Source organism: Hippocampus guttulatus, chromosome 5 (assembly GCF_054856545.1).
Source record: "Hippocampus guttulatus isolate MCC_2025c chromosome 5, RoL_Hgut_1.0, whole genome shotgun sequence".
NCBI classification, from domain to species: Eukaryota; Metazoa; Chordata; class Actinopteri; order Syngnathiformes; family Syngnathidae; genus Hippocampus; species Hippocampus guttulatus.
In genome coordinates, this window is record NC_141265.1 from 20,080,038 (window position 1) to 20,105,661 (window position 25,624).

General features: G+C 44.8%; 3 protein-coding genes across 13 annotated transcripts in view; 2 read left to right on the plus strand and 1 right to left on the minus strand.

The window, feature by feature from the left end:
- clip1a (CAP-GLY domain containing linker protein 1a) overlaps positions 1–14,401 on the plus strand; it is a 31,183-nt gene extending 16,782 nt beyond the window's left edge. For 5 of the 9 annotated variants that reach the window (XM_086110481.1, XM_086110482.1, XM_086110483.1 and 2 more), the window contains 12 exons: positions 1,452–3,683; positions 5,149–5,286; positions 5,639–5,745; positions 5,865–5,985; positions 6,443–6,495; positions 6,578–6,598; positions 6,741–6,858; positions 7,532–7,664; positions 7,742–7,788; positions 9,017–9,031; positions 12,834–12,961; positions 13,643–14,401. In XM_086110481.1, coding sequence (XP_085966607.1) covers positions 1,452–3,683; positions 5,149–5,286; positions 5,639–5,745; positions 5,865–5,985; positions 6,443–6,495; positions 6,578–6,598; positions 6,741–6,858; positions 7,532–7,664; positions 7,742–7,788; positions 9,017–9,031; positions 12,834–12,961; positions 13,643–13,886 — 3,357 coding nt within the window. In that variant the 3' untranslated portion in view covers positions 13,887–14,401. The remainder of the gene's footprint in view (positions 1–1,451; positions 3,684–5,148; positions 5,287–5,638; positions 5,746–5,864; positions 5,986–6,442; positions 6,496–6,577; positions 6,599–6,740; positions 6,859–7,531; positions 7,665–7,741; positions 7,789–9,016; positions 9,032–12,833; positions 12,962–13,642) is intronic. The other 4 variants (XM_086110485.1, XM_086110486.1, XM_086110489.1 and 1 more) reach the window with 4 other exon arrangements.
- On the minus strand, positions 13,014–25,206 carry LOC147205398 (leucine-rich repeat-containing protein 43-like). 3 transcript variants are annotated; one of them, XM_086110492.1, is made up of 13 exons: positions 25,085–25,206; positions 22,516–22,721; positions 21,747–21,968; positions 21,545–21,655; positions 20,862–21,001; positions 20,278–20,516; positions 19,535–19,698; positions 19,296–19,464; positions 17,781–17,920; positions 16,807–16,875; positions 15,372–15,566; positions 15,206–15,290; positions 13,014–14,557 (listed from the first exon to the last, which is right to left on the minus strand). In XM_086110492.1, the coding sequence occupies exons 2-13, from the start codon at positions 22,600–22,602 to the stop codon at positions 14,421–14,423; spliced, it is 1,758 nt and encodes a 585-aa protein (XP_085966618.1). In that variant the 5' UTR covers positions 22,603–22,721; positions 25,085–25,206; the 3' UTR covers positions 13,014–14,420. The 3 variants fall into 3 exon arrangements, with proteins under 3 accessions (XP_085966618.1, XP_085966620.1, XP_085966619.1); XM_086110494.1 differs by having other exon boundaries at positions 13,014–14,629; XM_086110493.1 differs by lacking the exon at positions 25,085–25,206 and having other exon boundaries at positions 22,516–22,830.
- LOC147205399 (uncharacterized) lies at positions 23,949–25,624 on the plus strand. The gene is made up of 2 exons (XM_086110501.1): positions 23,949–24,164; positions 25,098–25,624. Exons 1-2 carry the CDS (start codon positions 23,997–23,999, stop codon positions 25,506–25,508), a joined length of 579 nt encoding a protein of 192 aa, XP_085966627.1. The 5' UTR covers positions 23,949–23,996; the 3' UTR covers positions 25,509–25,624.

The following is a 25,624-nucleotide window of genomic DNA, read 5'->3' on the forward strand; positions in this document are numbered from 1 at the left end:
ACGTGGGCAAGGAGAGCCACAGTTGCCCATGTGCTTCCAGCCATTTATTCATCGGGACAAAGTCAAACCAAAATACAAAATGAGAACAACAGCCAACTGGACCGCAGACCTTGATGGCACTCATTAAGCCACACCCTTCACACACATCCAACACACGAACGAATTAACCCAAGTCAAGGTACCAGCATATTTGTCATGAATCTCAAAGTTTAGGTGAGCTGCGTCCTGTTTCCACCAATCACGCTGTAGATGATTCTCCTGGTTACTTGGAGTTCACCGCTGCTGAAAAGTCGATTGGTGGGACGCGATTTCGAAAGGCACACACACCTGCCAGTGTGGTCAAAAAGATCAATGTGTGAATGATTATTAATTACCAGTAATTGTGGAATAAGGCTGTAACATGTGAATATCTATTGAAAAAGTGAAGCTGTGACTACTTTCCAGTTAGACTGTAAATGTGTGAAAATCCCCTCACCTCCCCTTGGACATTAACTCATGACTCCATCATCATTTCATGTCATCATACATAGAGGCCATCTCGTATTAAATACAGTGGAGCAAAAAGTTGCCTCCCCCCTCCCCATTGGAAATAATGCAAAATGCTAAATAGTTGATTATGTGATCATGCAAATTTTCATTTACCTTCTATTGGTATGAGCTCTACTGACAATGTTTTGATTGGCTGAGTGTCATGCACATGTGAATTAAGATGTCCAAGTGAAGACACCCATTTAATGGAGACAGAACAGGAGGGTTTTTACAGAGTGAATTCAAAAAGTGATTGCATCGGAGTCAGCGATCAGACAATTCCCGTGAGATTTTTTTGGGTTATCATTAGACTTCGGAAATTTTTGGGAGGTTGCACTTTAGCCTCAGAAATACATTTTTACAGAAAAAAAAAATTGGAGGAAATAGTCTTAGCATTTCAGTTTTGGTTTGCTCTTTCATCTCAATTTTAGTTTTGAATGATACAGGACTCTCTATCATGTTTAGTCTAATGACATGAAATGGTAATAATGTCACTCTCATTAGTTAATCGGGGGAAAAAAGAGAAGCAACACTGAGTTTGTTTGTTTCCAGAGTTGTCATCTGGCCCAAGTGTGGTACGGTTTCATTTTCTGTCCCTTACCTGATATGTTCATTTACATCTCTCTGTGGGAGTACCAAAAAATGCCACTACAAGTACATGGACCTATGTACATATGCCTATTGAGCGTGGTTTCGGTGGTGAGCTGGGGTGTCTGTCTTTGACTATTTTATTTTTTATTTTATTTATTTTTTTACTTCTGCAGCTTAACCTTTGTTTTTGCATTCATACATATTAGCTTGGTTTATTTTGGAATCATCATACATTTTCTTTTTGTGCAACTTTGCATAGATGCCTTCTTTTTTATTTTATTTTATTTTTTTTTTTTTTTAACACCCTCCCTCTATCAACTTGATTTCCCCAGCATCTTTCCGCTGAGCTAGAGTCCTCCAAGCATGATGTTGAATGCTTGTCCGCAAAGCTGGAAGCGCAGACTGTCGAGCTGGAGCGCAAGTGTCAGGATAGAGAGGATGCCCATGTTGAGAAATGCAAATTGGAGACGCAGCTCTCAAAAGCGCAGAGCAAGCTTTCTGCTCTCCAGGATCATTCTATCCAGAATAACGACCTCCGCGTTACCATAGAGAAGCTCTCGAAGGAAAGGGATGAATTACTCGACAGCAACAAGCGTACCGAGGAAGAAAGAACGTCACTGAATGACCAGTTGGAGAAGCTCAAAAATTGTTTCCAGGAGGCACAGACTGAAAATACCGACCTGAAGAGCGCCAATATCAAACAGCTGTCTGATATCGAGGATCTCAGGAAACAAAACGAGGAGAAGGATGCCACGCTGCTCAAACACCAGCAGGATGCTCATCAAGCTGAAAGTAGTAAGAAGCAGCTTCTGGAGGACTATGAAAATGTCTGCAAAGAGCGCAGCAGGCTGCAGGAGGACCTCAACCAGAGCAGGTCTAAACTCGGGTGCGAGAACAAGCAGCTCATCTCAGAGCTCGATGTGGCCAAAAACGCCAAAAAGTCTCTGGATGCCAAGAACGCAGAGTTGCAAGCCAAACTGCAGTCTCTCAACTTGGAGAAAGAAGATCTGACAATGAAGAACACCCAGCTGCAGGCTCGCGCAGAAATGCTAAGCAAAGAGAAGGCTACCATGTCCTCCGAAATCAGCGCCGTCGCGTCGGACAAAAAGAATCTCGAGATGGCGAAAGAGGAACTCCAGAATAAGCTAAACCTTGCCAAGAAAGAGCTGGACAGCTCCGTCCGCGAATGCGAAGACCTGAAAGCATCCCGCCTCAGCTTGGTCCGGATGCTGGAGGAGTCCAAGACCAACAGCCAGGTGACGGATTCCGAAAGGCTTCACCTCCTGCAGGAGAAGGAGGACTTGCTCGCCACCCAAAGGAAAGTTTTTCAGGAGAAGGAGGAGCTGGTCAAAGACATTGAAGAGCTGAAGAAGAAGATTGAAGTCTCTGCCCAGCAGTTGACTCTGTCCGGCAAAAAGCTGAATGAGGTGTCTGCAACTTTGGAGCAAGAGAGGCAGACCTTTCACGCACAGAATTCTGAAAACTCGGAGGCTCTGCATACGCTGAGGAAAGACAAACTGACCCTTGAGTTGACGCTCGAGCAACAAAAGACAGATTACGAGTTTCTGGCGGTGGAGAAGGGCGAAATGGAAGCAAAGCACTTGAAGGCCACAGCTGAGGTTAGCGCCCTATTGCTAGAGCGGGACAAGCTAGTGTGCGACATCCGAGAAACAAAGGACCAACTGGACAGCTTCTCCAGAGCTCAAGGCGATATTAGTCAGGAGAAGTCTCGTCTAGAAGCGATGCTCAAGGAAGCCGCTTGCGAGAAAAAGTCTGTCGTAGCCGAGCTGGCGTCGCTAAAAAAAGAAAAGGCCGAGCTGGAGAGCAAACTGGAGAAACGTTGCTCCGAAATTGAACTCCTAGAAAAGGCCAATGCCGAGCTTGCCCGAGGACGCAGCGAGCTCGAAAGCGGCGTTGAGAAATCCACCGTGGAACTTAAAGGGCGAGTTGACGAACTCACGAAAAATGTGGCGTCGTTGGAGACAAAAAAAAAGCAGCTCCTCAAAGAGGTCCTGCAACTAAAAAAGCAGACGGCGTCGTTGTCCGAGGCCAAGCGTGATCTGGAGAAGCAGCTCCAGGTGGAATCCGATGAACGGACTCGCATGGTTGCGCAAACGGAGGAGCTGCAGACCACCTTGTCACAACTTCGGCAGGCTAGCGACGACATGTCCTCTCAACTTAAGAGCGCAGGGGAGCGACATACGTTTTTAACGGCAGAAAGTGATTTGGCAAAAGCAAATCTGAAGGAACAAGAGCAGGTGACCCTTTGCTTGTCTGAAGAGAAGCGAGAGCTTTTATCCAAACTGGACGAGACTGAGAAGCGCGCGTCTGCACTGGAAACGGAGAAGCAGGAGCTGCTAGCCGGACGCAGTCGCTCGGCGCAGGACGTTTCCCAATGGCTTGCGGAGAAATCACGGCTGACCGGCGAGCTCGAGAAGTTCCAGGAGGACGTCAAGACCCTCCGTGCGGGTGAGGCCGCCCTGGAGAAGCGGCACCAGGAGGCCGTCGCCGAGAGAGACCAGCTCCAGTCCCAACTTAAACATACCATTGCTAAGCAGCTTGAGGTATTCCTCCGTATAGTTGCCGCCGCTAGTTCCTCTACTCTGCAAACGCACCTTAAAATATGGCCGGGCTAATGTCACCGGCCTCCGTCACTGCATGCTTTGTCTTCCTTCCACTTTGGCCTTTGATACAATTTTCTTCACTTTCATCCTCCACATACTCACCATACATAGCACCCAGTCTTTGCGACCCTTCCTTTCCTTCCTGTGGGCTTATAACGCAAGCAACAACTCTTCTGTCTTGAGGTGTTTCGGCGCAATCGATGGTTTAAAAACCTCCATTTCTATGTTGGAACCAAAATCTGTATGTCCACAAAGTCTCTGTGCAATTATTATTAAATACATTTATTTATTTATTGTAATCACAAAAGGAGTTGAGATACTCTTTGTGTACTCACAAAACGTTTGGGGTTTGGGTGAAACATCAACCGAGATACAGACAGACTGGAGGAGTCACAGAAAGGCATAGATGTGGATGAATTTGTGCAAAAAGGGCTTATTTAAAATATATACAGTATATATATATATATACATTTTTTTTAAATCTTGTTATGCAGACGCAGCAAAACTGTAGAAATCAGTATGGACGTCATCAACTATCACGTCCGTCAATTGGCGCATGGCACAATAAAATTAATAAGTGAGATAAAGGGGAAAATAACCGTCAAAATCACCTCCCTATTTTGTCATAACTTCCACACATGGTCTAGGAATTTGATTTGACAATGAAGTTGTTCAATGGTGCGAGGAGACTTTTTGGACATGATCAGTATGATTGGGCTTTTTGCTAAATGAACACAAAAAGCCCTGACACGCATCTGAATAGCATCTCGTACGAGAGCTGTGTCAGAAGTGGCGTCTTTGCTAAAGTAATACCTAATCTCCACATTCCGAAATCCACTCCAAATCGTCGGCCTGAATGCGGATGATTGTGACACAGCTCTTGTTTGGACAGGTGTACCGACTCAAATGTCTGATTAGCATTCATTTGCACTTGCGTGTCCGTTCTGAGTCCACGGGTCATATCTTTATGTACACTTCTTGTTGTAGCAAATGCATACTTGGCTCGTTTGTCCTGCCAGAAATATACGCACAGTGAACCCCCGTTTGTGGCGAGGGAGACATTCCACACCCAAATTGTTGAACCAAACCATTTAATCTGGCCCAATGAAAGTTACGCTAACTTCATGCTGACATGATGGGAAATGCGACAGATGCGCTGGTGGAAAACAAACTACTCAAGCACGCACGGCGCAGCAACACAAACGAACAGAGCATCCGCCAATCAAAACCCACGATGGCATAAAAAGCCACAATTTAGCGGGGGTTCGCTGTGTATGATTTGAATCCGTTCTGCAATTGACCAAAATGAGATTGATGGGCCCGCATCAAGCCGTCGTCTCATCTGCGTCGCGTGGTCGGTTGCACCGAATTCTAAAAAAAATTTTTTTTTAAAAACTCGCTGCAGGCCTCTGAGGCGTCCGGCCAGACTGCCGAAGTGCTCAAGCAGTTGACTGAGGAGAGAGATGCCTTGCTTCGAGAGAAGAGTGAAGCTCAAGTTCTGTTGGAGGATCTTCATTCTTCCAAACGAGAGATGGAGGCACAGGTAAAATTTAGGCATTCCTCCAAAAAAAAGAACAGTTCGCCAAGAAATTGAGAAATTGACTTATTTATTGTTTGTTCATTGATTCATTCATTCACATAGTGCGGTAACAATAACGCTTGCTATTTCGGGTCTGAAAGTAGTCGTTGCGTTTTTGACTGCTCCTAATTGGTGTGCTGTAGACCGCAACAGCAAACCAACAAAAGATGATCACAACTTTTCAATTTCAGTTTTTTTTTTTTTTTTAAATGATAGGAATTGAGAATAATTTCAAGACACTGCTGTATTTATTTATTTTTCTGTATTCTGTATTTTGGTCTAATTCTTGATTGGCTTGCATTCATCGTCTGTTCAGATGGATGAGCTAAAGCAAGACAAATCAAAGTACCAGCAAGAGCTGACAGCATCCAAAGAGCAACTTGGTGCCGACAGCCAGAAGCTGGACAGTCTCACCCAGGAAATGTGAGCACCTTGAACCCCTTGCATTTTATTCATTACTATTTCCGACATTTTACACTCGCTGTCCAAATAGAATGTTCAACAACACACAATGTCTGGGTTTTTTTTTTTCTTCTCTCCAGCAAGGAGCTCAAGGAGGCGGTGTCAGTCAAGTCGCGCACCCTGGAGTCGCTCCAAAACGAGAAGGACAAGCTGACTCAGGATATTGAGAACAATCGCCAGGACCACAGTGAACTTATCAAGGTGGGACACATGTTTCAGAATGCTCAAAAGCGTCCCGCTTGTCATGCACCTCTGTCATAGTTGAGGATTCATGTCAAGGGAAAACTGGTACACACATGCCAATCCAAAGGAATAAAAGAATAACATTGTTAGATTTTTTTTTTTTAATCTTTTTTACTTTTGGGCATATTTTTGTGTCTGATATTTTTCTGTTTTTGTGTATATACGTGTGTGTGTGTGTGTGTGTGCGTGCATATATATGTACATATATACAGGTATATGTACACACACAAAATCGTCCCATATTTTTCTATTTCCGAATGCTTTTGTCTATTTTCGTGTGTTTTTTTTTTTTTTTTTGGGGGGGGGGGACTGGTCCTAACGGCCAGTATAATTGAGACATTAAAATTTTCACTGCCTTTCAATTGTAATTGTAGCATCTGCATATTTCACATGTATTTTCTTTCCTCCCACTCAGCTCAAGGACGAGCACTCAAAACTCCAAGCACAGTTAAAGGAGTTGAAACAAAGGTATGGCGAGAACACACATTTCTTCATTCTTTTCTGCTTTCTTAAAAGCACTGAATAATGCCCCTTTGTATTTTTCTCCAAGCCTACCATGTTATGCCTTCAGGTATTCCATTGTTAATTTCTGCTCATATTCTTTTTTCTCCACTTAGTCTCAATTTCTTGAATGAAAGGTGTGGAATCAAAAGGCGAGACATTGTTCGTGTACTAAACGTTGTTGTTGGTTTTTGGGGGGCTTGCGTGGCTAGTGAGAGCACTTTGAAGGAGAAGATGGACAAAGAGAACGCAGAGTTCCAGAAGCCTGTCGGTAAAAACCGTGCCTTAGTGTCGGAGAAGGAGGAGCAGATTGAAGCCCTCAAGATGGAGGTGAGCCAGATTCGCAGTAAACCTTCACTTTGTAGTTTTTGTCAGATTTTTGTGTTCTCTGATACTGCGTTAGATTTTTTTTTTCTCGTATTCGTGAGTTTCTGGACTCAGGTTCTCTGTTTACTTGGCATTGTCCCATTTTGGATGTTTTCCCCAAAACCATTCTTACTCTTTTGCAGGTTTAATCGTTGTCTATATATTTTAGTGGGGGGGGGGGGGGGGTTGTCTTTATTTTGTGTGTAACATTCTTGGGGGAGTTGTATTTTTTAATATATGTATTTTCAGTTAAGTTTTTATTTTGGATTTTGTTTTCTTTAGATATTTTTTGTGAAATGTTTTTCTTTCGTCAGATAATTTATCTTAATTTTTGTGTATTTTTGGTTCTCATCTCATATTTTTGAATTATTTTCGAAAGGTTTTTTAAAAATTTTCTGCTATAGATGCATTCCTCATCTAATTATATGGTTTTAAGTTTTATATTGTTTTATCTGAATTTCCCAAATGTTTGTTTTTTTTAATCAGGTGATTTTAGGGGGCATGTTGTTAGTGTACTTCCCATGTAACATGTTTTACCTCTACTATTTGAGTTTTACTTTTTATAAGAACAATATATAATATCCTCTTTAGTTTTGTATGACGGATAGATGACTAATCACGTCATGGTCTTCTTCAGCTGGCCGCCGCGCATGACCAAAGTGCCTCGGGAGAGACCTTTCAGACTGCCATGGCTGCCTTGGAGCAGGACAAAGCTCAGCTCAGGCAGCGAGTGGAGAAGCTGGAGCAGGAGCTGGCTGCCGTTCCCTCAGGTGCGCTCCCCACCCAGGATGCTTGAATAATTCATATCAGCGGCGGATAGGCTTGTGTGACACTTTTGCGTGTGCAGGTGACTCCGTCGGCGAACGACCGAGGGACAAGGAAACGGAGGCTGAGGTACGCGACGTCTTTCGGGACAAAATCTCGGAGTGGATCCAAAGAAGCGAGTTGTGTGTCAACTTTTGCTTCCCTACCCTGCCCCGAATGCCACGCTTTTTTTCAAGACGAGCGCTCGTATTTTGGGGTGCGGTTGTATGGAACCAAGCGGCTTGTAACAGGAGTCGGGTGTTGATTGTTTCAGTGTCACATTTTCGAACAGGCTCAACTGAATTAGTCACGCAGGGCACTTCTTTCGCTACACTTGTGCAATCTCATCAAAAGCGCTCTTCAAAAGCATTCTTTCAATTAATTTTTTTTTTTTGGGGGGGGTCAAATTTATTCAAGAAATCTACATGGAGTTTTTATAATTGTTCTAATTTTTGTATTTTGTCTAATAATTATTTTTTGTATTTCTTGAAATGTTGACGTTTTAATCTAATATTCGAGTTTTTCTTTTTTGGGGGGTAGTATTTTTTATTTTTTTTGTCCCCCCAACCAATCGTCAAAAATTACAATATTTGTTTTCCCCTTTGCTAAGACCCCTCAAAATGGACCTGGTCCGTTTGCGGGGATGATTAAACAGTCGTGCAGTCCTAACCACTTTTCCGTCACACACTTTGTTGTTTAAAGCAGTTTGAGATGAAAGAGGAGAGAATCAAAGTGTCCTTTAACCAGTGGATCAGAGACGTCATGCTCAAAATGTGCACACGTCGGCTACAAGCTAAGTTTCAAAGTCAACAAGAAGCTGTAGCATCCATTGACGAAAAAAGAGATTGGTTCACTTCTCCTGCCACATGGAAATCCATTTCAATTCCAAGCGACGACTCTCTGATCCAAATACGCATCGGCGCTCTGCGCCGACGCTCCTCTCTGCCCATCCTCAACTTCAGCAGCCAGCCATCCAGCCGCACCAACGCCGACTGTCCAACAGTGCCGAAACGGGGTTGTGAAAAATGCTGCCCATTACAGGCGCAAAAAACACAAGCGCCCCATGTCTGTCCAGCACCGACAGTCAATGGCGCCGACATTCCTCCCAATCACAATCTGTACTGGTACAGGCGTGCTGCCGAGAAGGCGCAACCACCAAGCACAGATAATTCTCCTTTGACAAATGTCGTGGCCAGAAAACGAAAATGTCACACTGTGCCATTTTGTGTGTGCACGTCCGTGTGTTGTATTCTAATTTGAACCTGTTATTTTCTTCCTCTCCTTCCACCCAAATGCTGTGCTGTCTGCAATGCTGCAGCACCATCAAGCAGCGGTTTGTTCATGTTTTTTGTCAGCTTCACTCATGCATGCGCGCATGTGTCACTTAAAGGAGACATAATGTGGGGTTTTTTGCCCCCCCCCTCACCTCCCCCTTTGAATTTTAAAACCGAAGTGTGCTTGACGTGCTTTAATCGACACCACAGTGATCAAGAATCACCAACATATTTTACAGCTTCCCCCCCTCCCCATCCATCCATCCATCCATCATCTACCGCTTATCCGGGGCCGGGTCGCGGGGGCAACAGCTTTAGCAGGGAAGCCCAGACTTCCCTCTCCCTAGCTACTTCTTCCAGCTCTCCCCGGGGGATCCCGAGATGTTCCCAGGCCAGCTGGGTGACAGTCTCTCCAGCGTGTCCTGGGTCTTCCTCGGGGTCTCCTCCCGGTGGGACATGCCCGGAACACCTCACCAGGGAGGCGCTCAGGAGGCATCCGAATCAGATGCCCAAGCCACCCCATCTGGCTCCTCTCGATGTGGAGGAGAAGCGGCTCGACTCTGAGCCCCTCCCGGATGACCGAGCTTCTCACCTTATCTCTAAGGGAGAGCCCGGACACCCTGCGGAGAAAACTCATTTCGGCCGCTTGTAACCGGGATCTCGTTCTTTCGGTCACGACCCATAGCTCGTGACCATAGATGAGGGTTGGAACGTAGATCGACCGGTAAATTGAGAGCTTCGCCCTTTGGCTCAGCTCCTTCTTCACCACGACAGACCGATACAATGTCCGCATCACAGCAGACGCTGCACCGATCCGCCTGTCGATCTCCCGCTCCCTCCTGCCCCCACTCGTGAACAAGACCCCAAGATACTTGAACTCCTCCACTTGGGGCAAGATCTCTTCCCCGACCCGCAGGGGGCACTCCACCCTTTGCCGACTGAGGACCATGGTTTCAGATTTGGAGGTGCTGATCTTCATCCCAACCGCTTCACACTCGGCTGCGAAACGCTCCAGTGAGAGTTGGAGAGCCCCGTTTGAAGGAGCCAACAGCACCACATCATCTGCAAGAAGCAGGGATGCAATACTGAGGCCCCCAAAACGGACCCCCTCAATGCTTCGGCTGCGCCTAGAAATTCTGTCCATAAAGGTTATGAACAGAATCGGCGACAAAGGGCAGCCTTGGCGGAGTCCACTGGAAACGATTCCGACTTACTGCCGGCAATGCGAACCAAACTCTGACATCGGTGGTATAGTGACCGAACAGCCCGTATCAGGGGGTTCGGTACCCCATACCCACGAAGCACCCCCCACAGAACTCCCCGAGGGACACGGTCAAACGCCTTCTCCAAGTCCACAAAACACATGTAGACTGGTTGGGCGAATTCCCAGATACCCTCGAGGACCCTGCTAAGGGTGTAGAGCTGGTCCCTTGTTCCACGGCCGGGACGAAAACCACACTGCTCCTCCTCAATCTGAGGCTCGACTTCCTGACGGACCCTCCTCTCCAGCACCCCTGAATAGACCTTACCAGGGAGGCTGAGGAGTGTGATCCCTCTGTAGTTGGAACACACCCTCCGGTCCCCCTTTTTAAAAAGAGGGACTACCACCCCGGTCTGCCAATCCAGAGGCACTCTCCCTGTTGACCATGCGATGTTGCAGAGGCGTGTCAACCAGGACAGCCCCACAACATACAGAGCCCTGAGGAACTCCGGGCGGATATCATCCACCCCTGGGGTGTTGCCACCGAGGAGCTTTTTAACCACATCGGTGACTTCAACCACAGAGATAGGAGAGCCCACCTCAGAGTCCCCAGGCTCTGCTTCCTCCAAGGAAGGCGTGTTGGTGGAGTTGAGGAGGTCTTCGAAGTACTCTGCCCCCCGGTTCACAACGTCCCGAGTCGAAGTCAGCAGCGCCCCATCCCCACTGTACACAGTGTTAGTGGTGCACTGCTTCCCCCTCCTGAGACGTCGGATGGTGGACCAGAATTTCCTCGAAGCCGTCCGGAAGTCGGCTTCCATGGCCTCACCGAACTCCTCCCACGCTCGGGTTTTTGCCTCGGCGACCACCGAAGCTGCGTTCCGCTTGGCCAGTCGATACCCGTCAGCTGCCTCTGGGGTCCCACAGGTCATAAAGGCTCGATAGGACTCCTTCTTCAGCTTGACGGCATCCCTTACTGCTGGTGTCCACCAGCGAGTACGGGGGTTGCCGCCACGACAGGCACCAACCACCTTACGGCCACAACTCAGGTTGGCCGCCTCAACAATAGTGACATTCCATGTCCCAAGAGCTAGCTTCTGCAGCCGAGGATCGGACCGCCAGGGTCCCCGCCTTTGGCTGCCGTCCAGCTCACATTGCACCCGACCCCTTTGGCCCCTCTCATGGGTGGTGAGCCCATGGGAAGGGGGACCCACGTTGCCTCTTCGGGCTGTGCCCGCCCGGGCCCCATGGGTGTAGGCCCGGCCACCAGGCGCTTGCCAACGAGCCCCACCTCCAGGCCTGGCTCCAGAGGGGCGCCCCGGTGACCCGCGTCCGGGCAAGGGAAAGCTTGGTCCATATATTTTTCTCATCATAAGGGGTCTTTGAGCCGTGCTTTGTCTGGCCCCTCACATAGAACCTTTTACAGCCCCCCCCCCCCCCCCCCCATGTTGAAATTGGCTTGTTTTCGAGGCAGCGCTTTCTCTTCTCAGAATCCCGGCCACTGGGCTGCATAGTTTTGGTTGCAAAATAAAAATAGCACGTCACGGATGCCAGTTTTAAAATAATTAAGTTTACATTGCAAATACACCAACAACTATGACCGGAAAATAATGGATATTTCAAACTCATTTGACGCCACGACACCCTGTGCTTTGACAAAATTCAGTGCCGCTCTGCTTACTTTCAACAAAACCACTGCTAGCTAATTTGAACACGTCAATTCCCACCTCCACGCCAAGGGAGCGCCATGTCACACTCGCCGGTTATGCTGGCGCATGATGTGGCCAAACACCCGCTGTTAGCTCATGCGAGTCTGTGCTAACACTGCAGCTCTGCTTTCATTATTTGTATGGAAACATTTTTAAAAGTATACATCTGGGGGCGGGGGGGTTTCCATAATATGTCCCCTTTAAATCTATGTGAAGTCATCATGGGGTTGCCATATGTGTTGGGGTGCTCACCACTCATTTGTCTTTGTTTGGGCTCACGCTCGCCATTATCACTTGATTCAAAAGGACCATGTTTAGGGATGGGCATTTTTCAATCTGTTGCCGTACACATTCTGAATTAATTGCATATGGGTATCATTTTTCTCCGTAGATGAGATTTTATCATTTAGCATTGTACTGTTTTTATTTTATCATAAACATTGGTAATTTTATACATGTGTAGATTTCAAGTTTATGGTTTATTAAATTTTTTTAAGTTGATTTAATCTTTAGTCAATAATTTCGATGTCATTTTACAATTATGTAGACTGTTGTGTTTCTCCCCGCTGTAGCATTTTTTAAATGAGGAAGTTGTATTTTAAATGCATAAAAATACGTTTTTTTTTTTCCTTTTTCAAGTACTACGCAGTCAATGCAATAATCATTTACGTCGTGTTTCGCCCATATACAAAAATAATTTTAATGCATTTTATCACTACACAATTGTATGAATATGTCGATTTAAAAATTTTAAATACCTTGATTAATTTCATTGAGTGAAACGTAGAGGCCTATTCATTAAAAAAACCCAAAAATGAAAAGGAACGACAGTCAATCAAGTAGCGATCGTTATTCATCCTCGGAATCAATCAAACTGTTGATCGAAAATAAATGCCCATCCCTAGTAAAATGTGGTTTTTTTTGGAACCATCATTTAATTATTGTCGTTTTCAGATTGACTTCCTGAATTCGGTCATCGTTGGCCTGCGCAAGGACAACTTGGACCTCAAGGACCAGATGGAGAAAATGTCCGCCGCTGCCCTCAACGGCAACAACACCAGCGAGCCGGACGACTTTGACGGGTCAGTAACACAAAATGCCATCAAGGTTTCTGTCACAATTAAGACACTGCTCAAGGATATGCGTCAGATTATTCAAAAGGAACCGCAAAATACTGGACAGGAGATATCTTTGAAAAGGAAATAATAGATTGAGTGTTGAAGAACTTGTACAGATCTGAAAATACTCGTAACCATTCTTATTGAGAAAACATGGGGGTGGGGGGCTTGTAACAATTCATGAATCGCCAAAAATAAAGTAAAAAAAAAAAAGGTAATTTTTTTTAAACGCAGATTTTTGGGGGGATAAAATATTCGAAAAACAAACCAAGTATGAAGAAAAAAATAAAACTGCAACAAATACTTCCAAATATGATATACAAAATGCTGAAAAACGTGTTGTGGATATACTAGAAAATACCAAATATCACGTCAAAAATACACACTTTCACAGTATATATACAATACAATACATGCAGATTTATATAGCGCTTTCACAACAGCGACAGCTGTAACAAAGCGCTTCACAAAAATATGTACTACAAAATATGAAATTAATAATATATATTGATTTAGCACTGCACCCCTAGAAATATTCAAGTCTAAGACAGTCAAACAAATTGATTAAATCCATCAAAATGGAATGGGGTGACGGGGGGACAAATTCGAGACAAAAAAAGCATGTTCCCTTACTGCATTGTTTAGGGAGGACAAGGAAAGCGGCAAGAAGAAAAAGAAGAAAACGAAGCCCCCTCCCCGAGTGTTCTGCGACATCTGCGACTGCTTCGACCTCCACGACACGGAGGACTGCCCGGCGCAGGCGCAGGCGCCCGACTCGCCGCCCCACACCGCCTATCACGGCAGCAAGGGCGCCGAGCGGCCCTACTGCAACGTCTGCGAGGTGTTCGGCCACTGGAGCCACGACTGCAACGACGACCGCACCTTCTGAACGCCGCGGGCCCGCCTGGGCTTTTCCGTCCAAAAGCGTCTCGAGGAGCGTCTCGAGGGCTAAAATGCGTCCGGCTTCGGCGTTTGCACATCTTGTCACAGTGATCGCCAAAAAAGGATCGGGATATTTGGCCGACATGTTTGGCTCAACCTAAAATTTAACATAATCGGGCAGGGGAGCTCCATTTGGCGAGACCGGAGGTGTCACAGACGGCTTGGAAATGAGCAACGGCCCAAATGAAGTTCGCCTGCAAAGGTTGGAATGCATTTTAGATTCATTCAGAAGTTTCACAATATCCCAAACTTTTTGGTGAGTAGTGTGTATATAGAGATACAGAAATATAAGTCCAAAATGATTCTATATGAAGGAAACGTTTTTCTATGGCTGGAAATACTTTTTTATTGGAACTGTGGTGGGGTGCATGCAGGGCAGAACACTTGAAACGCACTTCCTTGCTTCTTCTTTCTACTTTGGCTTTTCTGTACAAGTGAATAAAGGTTGCGTGTTGAAATGAAGGCGAGAGCGCGTTTTGGCTCAGGAGGCGGTGGCGCGCCCCAGCGGCGCCACCTCAGAGGCGTGGCGCCACTTTTTCAGCTCCACGCTCAGCTCCAGCGTGGCCGTCTCGGCTCGGGTGGGTGTGTCGGCGTCGCCGTCCTCGCCTCGCCGCGTCCCTTGACAGACAAAAGGGAGCTACTGGATCCAACGAGGCCAAACTTCCCGCGCTCGCGCTCACCGGACGTGACCTGAGGTACGTCGGCAACAAATGTTTATCATTTAAAGAATATTTTTGGGATGTGAATTTTGTTTAACTTTTACGCATACCAAAAAAAGAAAATTGGGCGTATATAAAACAGACATTTGCATACATTATCCTAAAAGCCATCGCACTTTTTTTTTGAACCTTTCAAACCCCATAAATATTTAGTAACATTTTTGGGGGGGGAATTATATTTTTATCTTGTAAAATATTTATTAAAATATTCAAATAGAGGTAAAAACGACATGACCTAAATAAACAATACATGTAAAAAAAAAAAGGCGTGCTTAGAAACTAGTAAAATATTTTCACATCGAGTATTTGACAGTAAAATACAAAACTATGAAATAAAATATTTGAAGCGATTCTTTTCATTTAATCAATATTACGATTTTCTTCAAACGTGGCCTGTGTTTAAAAAAAAAAAAAGTTAAATATATTGAATCTGTATGCAAGCTATTTCAACTAATTTGTTTATGTGGAGGTGAAATTCCTTTGCCGCTGCTGGTTGGGATGGTGGAGGTGCATCAAATATTGCGCTCAGCATCCTCGTCAGAATCACCTTTGGCGGTCGCCGTTTTCTTGTTTCCAGCACGGCCTCCTTTCTTCTTGGAATCGTCCTTGGCTTTGTTGTCCATGCCCGCGACCTTCCAAGATCAACAACAGTCACCACTTCAACGGCACGCTTTCACTCCAGCGGACAAAACGTAAAGCGCCGGGCGACTCACCTCGTCTGTTGCGGCCGCCGCGTCTTCCGGCGGAGGATCTTTGTGCAGGGGGCCGAAGTCGCAGAGGACGTCCACTTTTGGGTATCCACTCAGAAGGACGTGCAGGGGCACGTGCGAGGACGCCACCACCGTGGTCACGGGCGGGTCGGCAACCAGCTCCACCACCGTTTTTTTTCGCTTGTCTTTCGTCTTGGCCTGAAGTGTGCGCACTCAAGTTTTCCCTTTGGACCATCGACTACTTTCACGTTTCTCAAACCATTCCCGTGTTTAACTCATTCAGTACCAGCCAATTCTAGACCAAGTCTGAAAAGACGTTTAAAAACGTCTTTGGGAGTGAATGAGTTACGTTTCGGGCTCATTCGCTTGGTGTGAGCTTGTCACAGTTACGACAGTTTGACTTTTCATGTTTTGTGCCACAAAAACTCCAACCCCATTTTTTTTGTGGGGGTTATTATAATAAAAATAAATCTGCCCCATTTTGGGCTGTCGTCTGCATTTCTCAAACCATGGCAAAATGCAAAGCTTTGAGGTGTTGTTGACTTTCACATTCTTAACATTTAGAATTGAATGGCACATTTTGTGGAACAAAATTTCAAATTCAACTTTTTGGGTTCATGATCATTCGCAACCCATTTTTGGCTCTCAATTACTTTAGCAAAATGAGCCGTTCACACTCGCAACATTTATTTCGTTAGTTTTAACTCCTTGAATAGGAGCAACCCCCTCAATCCCTCACATTTTACTCAATTTGGACAGATTTTCAAGGCCCACAGAATTTTCAGTTCTACGGCTATATAAACATGCGACCTGTCAGAAGGTGAGACTCTTCTTTCAGCAGAATTTGTATCTTTCTCTGTTCGTTGACAATCTGCATTAGAAATTGAAGTTTTATGGAAAAGGCCGATTTTCTTGAGAAATGCAGAGAAAATGAGCTTTTTGTAAAAGCATGCATTTCAAAAAATGTTTTTATAGCAAAATAATTTATTTGCGCATCACAAAACTATTGAACGATGAACAAAAGTGCAAATTGAACAATGGTGGACTTTTGCACCACTGCCACCTGCTGGCCATTTTTTACTATTTAACATTGCAGTCAAACCTGCTCCTTCAGTTATAAGTTGCATCAGACTCTCTTGCACCCTCTCCCATGAAAAAACGTGATTGACGCCTTTAGACGTCATGGGGAGGCGGGGACTATGCGTTAATTCAACTTAATTGATGCTTCTAGACGTCAAAGGATTCATGATCATTCGCAACCATTTTGCACTTCTGGGCTTTGAACGTTTCGTACATTTATGCTAGCTATGTTCACGTTCCAAATTTATGTTGCGTACCGTACTTTGAGCCCTGCTCTCCCACACTGGCCTCACTGTGACCTGACTGTCCTCTTCTTTTTTTTTTTGACCTCCACAAGTATGAAGATGATGATACTCACTTTTTTCCCTTTGTCTGCGACTCCTTGCCCGGGTGCGTCGTCTGAAGCCTCCGCAGGCCACGACAGGATCTGAAAGTCGGATGAAAAAGCAGATTTTTGTCTTTGCAGTGACAGTGCTGAAAAAGATTGCTTCGGTGCTTTGAAGTCCTCCATTTGAAAACAGCTCTCCGTACAACTTTGTCAAAATACAGTGGCCTTGTTGGGTTTTTGCCTCCCTCTGTGGATGTCAACGGTGTACAAAAGACTTCAACATGGGTTTAGTACATTACAGAGTATTTTATTATTACTTTTGTAAGCCTTGTGTACAAGAGTTAAAGCAGTACTTGTCCTAGTATATGTGTCTTGTACCCCTTTCCCACTGCCGCAAAACCACGGGTAAACACGCTTTTTTGGGCAGTGGGAAAGGCTCACTGGCCAGTGTCGATCAGTGTCCAACAGCACGCCATCGAAGGCGGGTTGTGATCGCCTCAGATCGCCTCCGCTTGCAGTTTGAAAGCCTAATACGGGACTTCCCGGGAATTACGTGATGACATAGGGCGGTACGTGATGCGTCATCGGCCTCGTATATAGCACGCCCCCACAACAAAGCTAGGAGATCGCCCCTTAAGCTGTTGTCTCACTAGTAGCAAAGAGTTGATCCTCCACTGCTTTTCGACCATTTTGAGGACAGTAAAAAGCATGATAAAAGAAAGAACCCTCGCTTCCATGTTGCTTGGTTTACCACCAAGAAATCTGTCGCACTATCATCTACGCAATCACAGCGTGGTGACGTAACCAGACGCAAAGTGGTGTAAGAGGTTGGAGGGGCGCAGAATCGCCTTCTGTTGGTCAATGGGAAAGGGACAATATGCCAATTGGATTGCGTGTCGCCACGGATCACTACTACCCACAAATTTCAGTGGGAAAGGCGTAACTCTGTGCATGTGCACCCCCCTCCCCCTTCTCAAAGGGTCTCTCATTTTGCCGTCCCTTACCTTTTCCTGCTCGATAAAAATGCTAAATCCTTGTTGGAGGAATTTCTGGAAGCCGCTCAGGTCTCGCACGACGAAGGTCACCGTATCGCCAAAGTCGACGCTGTCCGCCCACGGCTGAGATGACGTGCTGTATCTCGACTCTGTGACTCAGACGACGTGGCAACAAAAATTATCTGCGTCATTCAATTTCACCCTGCGAGCTAAATGAATCAGTTGCTGATTGATCAGTGGTGGGCGGTCGTTATTAGCAAAAGACTTGCACCGATGGCGTAACATGAACAATTGAGATGAAAGTGAACTTTCCTGGAAATTCCGGAAAATACAAATATATATATAATTTTAAGTGACTTACCAGGTTTGTTGACCTTTCTAAAGTAGTCGGACAAAAAAATCTCAGTTCAAGTCCTTTTCCTCAAATCATGACCGCTTGAACGTGTTCCTAACACTCGCGTCGATTGCACATATGTCAGCTTGCCTGTCTGTCTACCTGTTTGAACATTGCTCAGGGGGTGTACAGGGGTCACGCATGAATTCGTTGCCACAGAATGCTATTCAAATACTCGACATTGAATGATTAATCTGCCTTTCGCGAACACACGTGCACCCTTTGCGGCTTCCGTTCTTGCCAAAATTTCCGAGGTATGGCGAGGTCATAAGAATGCGAGGGGAGAGGTGTTACTGTTACTGATGTTAGTGCCTCACCATGGCTACACTCGTAAAAGCAAAACAACAAACTCAAACCCGTCCTCGTTCAATGTTGTCTACCAATATCCGGATTAATTTTAGGCAAATTTTCCAGAGGAAATTTCATGAAAATTTGAAAATCCAGAATTCCGTGAAAATCCGGAGGACTTTCATCTCTAAACAAATAGCACTGACTAAAATTTACCGCCTAAATTTGTTCCATGAAATTTATCATCAACAGTTTACGCTCTATTCTTTTTTTTTAATAGATTGTTACACCGGTTATAGATGTGTCAAGTTACGACATATTCCCATTACAACGTATATATTGTGCTGTGTGTTAGTGACTGTGTTATACGGGTTGAAAGCATGTTATTCAGGTGCGCCATTCGTTATCGTTATATACTCATGTAAGTGTTTTTAAATACACGGTGTGATTCAACTGTAAGAAAATACTTTGTTTGTAAATGTGTCTTTACTCAAATCTGAGTGTTTTTATATGTGTGCAATGTGTTATTGCATGTTGTCCGAGTGAGTTATGTTACCAATTTGTAATTCCTTCTTTTATGTTATTACGTGTCAAAAATGTATTGGTGTGTTATTAAACGTGTTATTACATTGTTTGAATATTAGTCAACATGTAATTACATCATATAAATGTGTTATTACATATAATTGTGTCATGCGGGTGCTTTCGTAAATGTGTTATGTTATGTCATGAATGTGAATGTATTCATTCATCATTATGACATTATTAATGAATTGTATGTGGATAATACATGACATGTCATAGATGTGTTCTTGATGTTATAAATGCGTTATTGCTATTACCAGAGGAGAAGGCAGCTTGTTCCTGGCTGCCGGCTGCCGCTTGGACTACCACAGTCTCTTTGACAGTCCTCTTGTTGGGCAACTGGATTGGTTCGGCACCCTGGTCCTGACCCTGATCCTGCCCCTGCCCCTGACTCTGACGCTTCGCCGCAGCGCCAATCACGACTTCCTGCAAAGAATGCCATCTTGCGTCTGTGACTGCTGAGCGAGCTGCGTGAAGAGGAGCAGGCGCATGGTACCCGGTAGGCGGTGCTCTGGTGACTGAAGAACATGTACGAGATCACGTAGCTGTAGCTGACCACCGGGAACTCCGGAGCATCGGGGTCCGCATCCAGCTGCGGGTCCGGGACCCCCTGCATCACGCCCACGCACACCGTGGCCGACGCCCAGTCCACCAGAAGGTCTGACGTGACAGCCAACAAAGACGGGAAAAAATCAAGATCAGGGAATCTGGAGGCGCAAACTTTCGAGCTCAGCCGCCACGGTCCGCTTGATTTAACAAGTGCAAAATATTGAAACTATTTTTATTTTAACAAGAAAAGTTTTTTTTATGTGCACATGTATAATTCATTGTTAATTATTTGAAACAAAATGGCTTCTCTTGCTAACATTTTACTAGTTTAGGTCAAACTCTTCAATAATACAAAAAATAAATAAATTCTGCAGACTTTAAATTGTTATTGCATCGACAAATTGAAAAAAGAATAATTTAATGAAATGAAAATGTGTATTTATAAACAAATTGAATAAAAATTCCTACACATTTTAAATTGTCGCTTATAATGAATCATTCTTAATTCATCGGATTTTTCAAGAATTATTTGAAAATTTTCTTTTTTCAACTATTTACAATTAATTGTCAAATAATTTTAACGCGAGATCAAAATGCAACATTAAATTAATTGATTTTGGTGGGAAAAAAATCAATTCAATCCAATTAGGAACAAACGCGGATGCGAGAGAACGCCGGCTGGCCACTCACGGCTCATGTTGGCCATCCCCCGGTAGCGGTGTCGCTCCTCGGGCGCGATCCAGGCCGCGTCCAGGTAGGAGAGGCGGGGCAGGGCGTCCACGGCGAACCCCGGGTACGATGGCGCCAGCGTGAACGGGTTGCCCTCCAGCACCAGCGTCCGCAGACATGGCAGTGTGCCCAGCGCCTTCAGCAGGGGGCGCTGCTCCCTGAAGTCGCACTCGCTCAGGTCCAGACACACCAGCTCAGGCCTTTCTCACACACACCCACACACACACACGGAGGGATTTTTATAAAAAGTCGATTCTGCAAAAATTAAATGTGTACTATTTAGGCAGTCGGGAATGAGTGGTTGACGATAATGTCAAAATACAATTTAGCTGTATTTAACTTTTCTTGAACCGTTTCGGGGACAGCGGTCACGGCAGTGGACACCAAATCATGTTTTCAGGTCACAGGGTGCATGAAAGGTTTAAATACAGCTCGTTTTAAACATGGAATTAGGTCAGAGTTTTAGTTTGAAATGAGTTGAGAAGAAAAAAAATACTGCTTTGGTGCCCTCTGAGGAACTATGTTGAAGTAAGTTGAGAAGCAACCACTGGCTTCCTGTGAGCTGGGTGACGTCTCGATGGGATCCCAGGCGGTTGGCAGCCAGCCCGAGGTACTGCAGGCGAGGGGGCGGAGAGATGGCCAGCCGGCCCAGGGCGCGCAGTTGGTTGGCACGCAGCTCCAAAACCTGCAAGGCACGCATTTCCAATTAGATATGGCACGGCCATTGCGTGCGTACAGAGCCTACTGAACGGAAGAAATTAGCATTAGCCTTTCAATGTTGGGTTCCAAAAGAGAGTTGGGGTTGAAACTATCATCACAATTTCAAATTCGGGTGAGGCTTTCAAAATTTAGGGCAAGCATGACAAAGTCGGGTCTGAGTTTCAAAATAGGATTTCGAACTTGAGTTAGGATTTCAAAGTAGGGAGTGAAACGAGGGCTTGGATTTCAAAATAGTGTTTCAAACCAGGATTAGGAATTCAAAGTAAGGTTTCAAGTTAGAGTTACGTTGTCGTGGTTAGTGTTTGTTAAGGTTTTTACATGTTATAAATTTATGAATAAGTGTTTGACAATGAGTTACTATTCCATCCATAAACTGAGGTGTTGTTAAGGGGTTAGTCAATGCCATACAACACCTCGATTCTGCCAGCATCAAAGCCTTGTGACATAGGTAGCATTGTCCGTCATGTTACTGCGAATTTTTATAAGACAGCGGGAGGCATCGGCACACCTTTAGCGTCCTGGGGAGGTTCTCGGCTGAGATCTCGCAGATGCGATTGGCGCTGAGCACAAGTTCCTGCAGGTTGCAGAACTTCAGCAGGTAGCTGTCGATCACAGACACCTCAACAAGGCCAAGCACCAAATCGCAGTCAACAATTGTGAGACTCCACATCCGGTGCAGGAAAAAAGGTAGACGAAAGAAGCTTGCTCACGTCCTTGTCAACGATGCGCAGCTTCCTGAAGTAGCTGCACACGAAGTCGGCGTCGAGTCGTTCGGGCTGCACCACGGCCACGCGCTGGAGGGCGGCGGCCTGCGGGCTCCACGGCTCGTCGTGGTGCCACGGCGAGTGCGGGCAACTCAGCAGATCCAGCAGCGTGTCCGTGTCCTCCGTCACCGGTTCCGCCTCGCTGCCGCCGCCGCCGCCGTCCTTTCTCTGTTTTTATTGTCAACACAAGTTTGTTTTGAAGGGTTTTTTTTTCATTTATGTTGTAACTAAATTTGATGTTATTTGAACTTTTTTAAATTCAAACATTTTTTTCTTTTTGTTTTTAAAATGTAACTTTTTTTTGTCTTTGTCAACAGTTGCGTGTTTATGCTATTGGAAAAAAAATGTACACTGAAAAAAAGCACTTGGTTTTCGGTTTTCCGTGATTAAAATGTGTGAAACCAACATATCATGTGTGTATTTTTGAGGAAAACAGGGAAAAATGACATTGGTTTACCACATTTTAATGAGCAACCGATGTACAATACATGTTCAAATTACATACATGCAAAGGATGACATTTTTTTCAGTTTTTTCAAAACAATTGATTTAAAAATACTTTCCAAAAGTATAAGACTTAAATTAATTGTCAAAAAGGTTAAAAAATAATTTTTTAAAAAAAAGCTTTTTGCTCCGATCTGTTGTTCTGACTTTCGATTTGTCTCCCTGTGTCGTAAAAAGGCGCCAAGACGACCGCGTCAACGCCCTCACTCACCCAGCTGCCTTTCCCACAAGGAAACTGGTCGAGGCACAGGCGGCGAATATGCTTGTCGAGAACGGCCGACAGCGCCACCGAGCTCATGGTGAGCTGCACTCCCTCGGTCGGTCCTCCGTCCTTTCCTTCCTTTCCTTCCGGCACCTCGTCTCCTCGTTGTTGGACTCAGCTGGCGATGGTTGCCATGCAACCGCGAGCGCGACTTCCTGGTCAGGCAGTGGACAGAAGTATCGTCATTCAAAAGAATTCGGCGCATTTGATTGGTCAGCGCGTCTCCGCTGATTCGTCATCAAACGTTCATCGTTCAAAGTCGACAACAAGAAAGCAGTCAAATGCATCGTGTCACAAAAAAGACAAAACTCGTCTTCGAAGATAATTTGCATGCTTTCAGAAAATTTCTTGCTAACACAAATTATTTTATTTTTTAATTGAATGGTTTATATTACTACGACTACTACTAATACTACTAATAATATTATTAATACTATTAATAATAGTATTAATAATGTACTTTTAAACTTCAAAATGTCATCTGAGTTTAATTTAGGTCTGTAAAATTGGGGAAATAAAGTATACATAAACATATAGTATACATATATAAAGTATACAGAAAAGATAATTGAACGCAAAGACATGATTGATTGATTGATATTGAAACTTCATGCTATTGTTGTGCCACTTTATCTATTTTATCATCTTTGAAATCTGGTCGTGGTCAAACGAATACAGCACTGCAAATAGGTTCGTTAGAAATCAAATGTAACTTGTCGTGTTCTGCACGCGCGTATAGGAATGGAGGTAGTGGTGACCGCTATTCACTGTTTGGCATGTGTACTCAGCGAAGGACCGATTTTACATGTCCGGCTGTCAAGAGTTTGGCTGGCAACCAGATCAGGGTGTAAACCGCCTACTACCCGATGACACCTGGGATGGGCTCCAGCACCCCCGCTGGGAGGAGGATAATGCGGTTCAGACAATGGATGCATGAAGGGATGGCGAGAGGGCCCTCATGCGTTGCAACAGTGTGTCAAGTGCAGCCTAAAGTTCATCCCCGTAAGTCGGAAGTCTCCATTGCAAAAGAAATATTCCTGCCAACCCGCACGTCTTCACTTAACACTCCCCTAATGGGAATTTCCCATCCAATCTGGTTGTCTCATCGCTCACTCTGAGCCAAAAGCGGCAATTGGAATGACGTCACATGAACAGTGCTGAACGCTTAAGATTCTTCTCTTGCATTTTCTTTTTCAATTCCACGAATGTCTTTATTCACTTTTGCGGAGTTCAATTTGAACGCGGATGTTGTGTTTCAACGGGTAACAGGTGTCATCAGCTTCTTGAAGTCATATCGCCTGATATTCATGAGACATTATCTCACCGTGCTCACAGCAAATTGTGAAATATTGTAGTGATGCCAAGTTTTTTTTTTTTTTTTAAAGTCTTGGCATGTATAAATAAGCTTGTCAAATGATGATGTCAGGAGCATGATGAGTGTACTGCAAAGTGAGCTGCATCTACCACTTGTGCTTTTGCTGCAGCTGTCCTGCATCGTCACGGTGACCTGCACCGGCAACGCGGTCACGATGCTGCGGAAGAACCTCAAGTGCGCGGAGCTGGCCCTGAGTAATTTGGTTGCGGCCGAAAGGGATTACGTAAGTCACTTTCTAAACAGAGTGCGCGTGCATGAGTGAAAGGGGGGATATTGGCAACAGAACACGGGGATATTTTTCAACGGATATGTTCACATATACTCAAGACTATGTCTTTAAGAAACAGGTATTGTACCGTATACATATTTTTAAAAAAAATTCCCCTCCAAAAATTCACATTTTATTAGAGACGTTTTTTCAAGAAGAAAAAGTCAAACATTTTTGTGAAGAAGGTCACGTATTTGAGAGAATAGAGAATATTTTGTAGAAACAAATCATTAACCCCCTTCACCCAAAGGGGAAAAAAAATCTAACATTTCAGGGAGAAAAAGTGGTGTGATATTGACAAAAGAATGTTATATTCTTTCAAGTAAATAAATTGGGGGGGAAGGGTTATTTTAGAGAATAAAGGTCAAGTTATTTTAAGGAAAAAAACATTTTTGGAAAAAAGGAGGGGGAATTTTTGAGGAAAACTAATATATCTTTTCAAGAAACTACTTCCAGATAGAATGTCATCGATTTTCTCATTTTTCCTCAATATTTCGGTGATCGCTGCCAGTCAAGTCACATTTACTCTTCCTATTTCCATGCACATTGAAAATGATGGGTTGCTGTGAATTCTCTGCAGATTAGGTTGATTTGACCTTAGATCGAGTTAAATGTTGACCCGGGGTAGTTTTTCTTACCCCTTTTTGGATCAAAATCTTGACCCGACCCAACGTGCTGGGTCAAATCCTCAACGGCGTTCGTTGGGTATAAATAAACCCGCACTGGTTAGTTCTTTCAATTGGGATTTCTCATTTTGTTTTTAATTTTCTTCCGTGATGGACCGTGAAGTCGTTCTCCTTGTTTTCCCGCTTTCTGTGACAATGGACAGTTCAGACGGGTTTTTTTTTTTGTGTGTGTGTGTGTGACACTCTAACCTCTGGTGTCCAGGTGCAGCACATTTTCGAGGGGATCCCGCCGTCGAAATACAGGCGGCAATCCTTGGACCGCATCCCGGGAGTCACCATCCCGGTGGGGAACAGCAGCGCCGAAGTCCGAGACGCGGTGTGCTCCATCAGTGACTACTTGGAGCGACAAATTCCGGCCATCGTCGGGAATGTGACTCGCCAGCACTGCAACCAGTTGCGGTCCAACGTCACGGCCTTTTACAACCAATTCAAGGCGGCCGTGGAGCTGACGGCGCACCAACTAAATGCGAGCGCCGATGGCGTGTTCCTAGAATGCCGTCGATCAATTGACATCAGGCACATTTACGAGTTGAAGATACTTGGCCTTCGCATTATCTACCACATCCGAATGTGGGTGGAGGATTTCACCAGTTCGCAGCCCACGTGTGATTAGTCTGATGAAGGAACTTTTGACTTGACTGACTACTACCTACTAAGATGCAGAAAACACAGCTGTGTTTTATTTTATTCTATTCTATTTTATTTGATCTATGCACTATGTATTTATTT